Source organism: Coturnix japonica, unplaced genomic scaffold (genome assembly GCF_001577835.2).
Source record: "Coturnix japonica isolate 7356 unplaced genomic scaffold, Coturnix japonica 2.1 chrUnrandom476, whole genome shotgun sequence".
In the NCBI taxonomy this organism is placed as follows: Eukaryota; Metazoa; Chordata; class Aves; order Galliformes; family Phasianidae; genus Coturnix; species Coturnix japonica.
This window is the reverse complement of record NW_015439878.1, coordinates 146,047-151,051: the sequence shown is the minus strand read 5'-3', so window position 1 is coordinate 151,051 and position 5,005 is coordinate 146,047. Positions and strand designations below refer to the sequence as shown.

General features: G+C 61.6%; 1 protein-coding gene across 1 annotated transcript in view; it reads left to right on the top strand.

Annotated features, from left to right (window-relative positions):
- The window catches only part of LRCH4 (leucine rich repeats and calponin homology domain containing 4), a gene marked incomplete at its 5' end in the record, with an annotated part of 5,032 nt that extends 1,783 nt beyond the window's left edge, over positions 1-3,249 (top strand). Inside the window, 9 exons of the mRNA XM_015850500.2 lie at positions 529-599; positions 674-770; positions 1,254-1,299; positions 1,590-1,800; positions 2,336-2,369; positions 2,468-2,510; positions 2,614-2,688; positions 2,845-2,879; positions 3,041-3,249. Of these exons, the coding sequence (XP_015705986.2) occupies positions 529-599; positions 674-770; positions 1,254-1,299; positions 1,590-1,800; positions 2,336-2,369; positions 2,468-2,510; positions 2,614-2,688; positions 2,845-2,879; positions 3,041-3,136 (708 nt within the window). The remainder of the gene's footprint in view (positions 1-528; positions 600-673; positions 771-1,253; positions 1,300-1,589; positions 1,801-2,335; positions 2,370-2,467; positions 2,511-2,613; positions 2,689-2,844; positions 2,880-3,040) is intronic.
- Between the last annotated feature and the right edge of the window lie 1,756 nt (positions 3,250-5,005).

The following is a 5,005-nucleotide window of genomic DNA, read 5'->3' as shown; positions in this document are numbered from 1 at the left end:
CCCATAGAGACCCATAGAAACCCCATAGAGACCCATAGAGACCCCATAGAGATCCATAGGGACCCCATAGAGATCCATAGGGACACATAGAGATCCATAGAGACCCCACAGAGCCCCCACCCAGAGACCCCAGCCCCATAAAGATTCCCTCATCCCGCTCCACCCCACACAGCCCACCTACCAACCCACAGAGAACCCCCACCCCATAGAGACCTGCTGACCCCATACAGACCCCGACCCCTCCAGAACCTCCCAGCCCACACAGACTCCCTCCAGAGCTGCCCACCCCAACCCCCCTGGTGCCCCCATAGAGATGCCCTGAGACCCTCCCACCCCCCATACACATCCCAACCCCATAGAAACCCCCCAGCACCCGACAGACCCCTTCCAGAAATCCTGACTCCATTGAGACCCCAAGTCCCCCACCCCATACAAACAACACACCCCACCTCATTGTGCCCCCACCCAATTGAGGCCCCCCCTCAGACCCCCTCCACCCCACAGCCCCCCAATTTGTGCCCCCCCCAGGTGTGTCTGAAGGGCCGTGTGCACATCTTCAAGTACCTCCAGTCCGAACACCCCGACACCATCAACACGTGGTAAGGAAGACTTTTATTATGGTGACGGGGTGGGGGTTACACAACGATCACCCCCCAGATGTGCCCCCCTGTAGCCTCCCCACAGAGCTGAGCCCCCTACGCCCACGGGGGGGGTTGGATTCCGGCTTCAACAGCGTTGACAGCGGCTGCAAGCGGTGGTCAGGGAATGAGGTGGGTACCCACCCACCCATGACCCTCCCCACACCCTCCCATTGGCCCGGCACCCCCAGACACCCCCAAACCCTCCCAGGCCCCCAGAGCCCCCACAGACCCCCCCCCTACATCCAGACCCTGCCAGCTGCCCCCAGACTCTCCCCATGTCCAGACCCATGCCAGACTCCCCCGGAGACCCCCCAGACATCCCATAGACCCACCCATAGCCACCTCAGACTCCCCAGCCTGCCCCCCCCCCCCTCCCCAGGCCCCCACCCCCCCCAAAGCCTCCGAAACCCTCCTGACTCCCCAAGATGCCCCCACACCCCCCAGAGCCTCCCCCAGGTGGGAGAAAGGCACAATACCCTTCAAACCCCCTCTCCAACTTCCCCAAAGGCCCCAGACTCCCCCAAGACCCTCCCAACCCCTCCCATACACACCCAGATGCTTCTTCAGAACCCCAGATCCCTTCCTCACCCCCCCCCTTTTTCCCCCACTCAGTTCTCAGACCTCACTTATGGCCCCAAGGAGAAACGCAGCACAGTGGGTGAGCACTGTACACCCCCCCCCATCCCATGCACCCAACCTCAACCCACTCAGGGGTTTGATGTGACACCTTCCTCCCAAAAACATGACCCCTACCCCCCTATTTTCTTCCCTCTTCATTCTCTCCCCCATTTCTCCCCCATCCCCCCCCTCCCCCATTTTCACCACCCACCCTGCCTACCATTAGTGGGGAGGGCAGGCTGCAATAAGACACATTAGGTTCCCCCCTCAACCTGGGGGTCAATGTACCCCCCCCCCAGGACTGAAATCCCTCCCCCATTTTGCCCATAGGTGGTGACAGTGACCCTGAGCAGCTGGAACTGTTGGAGGGCAGCACTACAGGAGGGGAAGAGGAGGAGGACCTACCCTGCACCCCCCCACAGCCCCCAGGGGGCTCCCCTCTTAGTGTGAGATGGGGAGGGGACCGGCAGAGGAGACCCCCCCGGAATGTGCAGCTGTGGAAGAAGAGAGAGAGGGGGGAGAGAGGGAAAAGGGGGAACAGGTATGAAGAGGGTCTGGGAAGGGTGTGTGGGTGGAAGCTCGAAGTGTGGGGGTTCATGGACAGGACATGGGGTTGGGGGTCGATATGGGGATGGGGGTCTGTGGGGGAACATCAGAGGGGTCAGGGGAATGCTGAGGGAGTTGGGGTCATAGAGATGTGGGGGTGGGGGTATGGAAGGGATCTGAGGGTGGGGAGGCCTGTGGGGACATGAAGGCATCTGGGAGTGGGGGGTCATGGGGACATGGAGTGGGTCTGGGGTGGTCATGGGAACATAGGGGTCCTGAGAGCATGGGGGGGGGACATGGGAGTGGAAGGGATATGGGGAGGAGGGATGTGGGGGGGAGGGGGGTCGGGGGACATTGTGTGTGGGAGCTGAGGGACATGGGGGGGGTCTGGGAGTGGGGAGGGACATGGAGGTTGGGTTCTGGAGATGGGGGGTCTGAGCTTGGGGGTTTGGGGGGGGGTGGGGGGCACCTGGAGACAACCCCACCCTCATTAAGTGTCCCACCTCACTGTGGCTCCAACTTCCCCACAGCGACCCACTGGAGCCCAGCACCTTCCTGCAGCAGGCAAGCAGTTCATTTGGATAATTACAGCTAATTACAGCTCATTACATCCCTTGGAGGAGGGAGTGTGTATTAATGTGTGTAATTCCCCCATCCCACAGACCCCTGGAGTCCTTCACCCAGCAGCGCTGTCAGCCCATCATGGTGAGCATTGGGGCACCTGGGGGCAGGGGGTGACAAAGGGGTCGTTTTGGGGGGGGGAATGTATGGTTTGTGACCCCCCCCTTGTGTTCCTCCCCAAACACAGAGCCCCCACACCCCCATCAAGCCCCCAGACTCAACAGTTTCCTGTTCCGGGTGAACAGCGCTAAACCTGCAGCAGGTAGAATCCCCCCACCCACCCCAAAAGAAAAAGACCCCCCCACAAAATTAAAGACCCACCCACAAAATTAAAGACCCCCTCCCCACTGATGTGTTCCCTCACTCCTTTTTTACAGCTCCACCTGGTGACATGTGTTCCCTCACTCCTTTTTTACAGCTCCACCTGGTGACAAACGGACGGAGCTGCAGCAGGTGAGGGGGGGGAACTGGGGATGGGGGGGTGGGCTCAAGTTCCTCCTCCCCAAATGGGGCTGAGTGTATATTTATATATACACATGTATATACACACACACACACATATATACACATACATACGTACATGGGAGTCTCACCGTGCCCCCCCCCAACTGCAGAGCACAAAGACACTGATGCCAGAGGAGGTGGGGGGGGCTGCACTGCGCGCCCCATGCAGGACCCCCAGGACCACCGTGAGTGATGCCCCCACCTGAACAACCCCCCCTCCGTAACAGCCTTTCCACTCCCCATTCCCAGTCCCATTTTTGCCTTTAATCCCCCCATGAACCCCCAGGTCCCCCCTTTGTCCTCTCATTCCCTCCCCCTCCCCATTCCCCTTTTACCCCCATAACCCCCCACTTCCCAACCCTCCCTTTACCCATATCTCCCCCCCAGGCCCCTCCTCCTCTTTCCCCCCACCAACCCACCATACCCCCCTGACTCCCCTTTTGCCCCCATTCACCTCCCTTGACCCCCTGCCCTCATTTCTCACCCTCCCACAAACACCCCTGACCGAGGGTGGGGGGCACACAACAACACCCCTAACTCCAACCCCACCCCACCGTACCCCCCCCCCCCTTTTATTACTGATCCCCCCCCCATCTCTCTGCAGCCCCCCCCCCCTGTGCCCCCCCCCCGGCTGCTGGCTGGTTTCGCTCTGTTTTACACCGTCCTGATGGCGCTGCTTTACCGCAGCTTCTGTGCCACCTTGGGCTGCTGAAGGGGGGGGGTCGTGGGGGGGGTCACATGCAAACAGCCCCCCCGTGCCCCACTGCCCCCCCGCATCGCCTCCATGTGCCTTAATAATGGACAGATGGAGGGGCAGCACCCACAGCTGCCCTCCCAAATTGCCTCTATGTGCCTTAATAGGGAACCGGGAGCGCGGGGAGGATCAGACCCCCCCCCAATTCTATTTTCCTTTTCCTCTCCTTATTAATTATTAATTATTAATTAATTATTATAACACTACCACCCCTCCCCACTAAATTATATGTAATATAAATGTCTGTATAGCAGGAACCCGCGCTCCCCCCATTGGAGGTTCCTCCCCCACCAGCCGCTGTGTCTCGTGTCTTATTGCCGTGTCTGTGCCGCCCCCAACGTGCCCCCCCCCTTTGTGCCCCCATTTGTCCCCCCACCTTTTTGCTCTGTTTTCCCCTGTCCCCCCCCGTTCAAGTGGAGTTAACGAGCCCCGTGTGCGCCATTGGGGGGCTGCCCCCCCCCCGTTTATTTCCTTGGGGTCTCCCTAAGCTACAAAGCACCGCCCCATGTCCGACCCCAAACTGCCCCCACTGCGGGGCTGCCAGCCAATCAGCATCGGCCGCTCACTCCCGGTCCCGCCCCCTGTGGCGCGGCAGCCAATCAGCAGCCTCACACGCTCTGGCCATGCCCCCGTTTCGTTCGTGACTCCGCCCCCTCCCGGATCCCGCGGTCACCCGGCCGCCATTCACTGCGGGGAGCGGCGGCAATACGGACTCACTGCGCAGGCGCGGCCCCGCCCCTTCGGAGCGAGCAGCGCATGCGCGACTCGTTGCCTATTGCGCCGCTGGCGGACAGCAATAAATGTACTGCGCACGCGCAGTCCCGCCCCCTTTTCCTTTACTGCGCATGCAACAGACGCGAGGCCCACTCGATGTACTGCGCATGCGCACCTGCGGGACACACACGTGACTATCGGGCACGCACGTGCGCAGCACGCGACTCCCTCCGCCCAACGCCCCGCCCAGCCCCCCCCACTGTGCCCCCCCCGCGACCCCCACATTCCCCCCCACATTCCCCCCCTTCAACCCGTGTGTGTCGGATTTCCCCCCCCCGCCCGATCCATCGCCACATCCTGCGCTTCAATTCTGTTTAATAGTGCACAGAACCGCTGTACAAAAACTCCCCCTTCCATCCCCCCACCCTCACTCAGGGCCCCTCGGACCCCCGACCCCCCCCACGACCCCCCCATGTCAGCCCACAGCCCGGCCGGGGGGTGAAGGTTCCTCGAGCCCATGGGGGGAGGGGCAGAACGAGGCACAGAGGCGGCACGGGGGGAGGGGCGGTGTGAGCCCCCCCCCAATGCACTCCATGGACACCCCCCC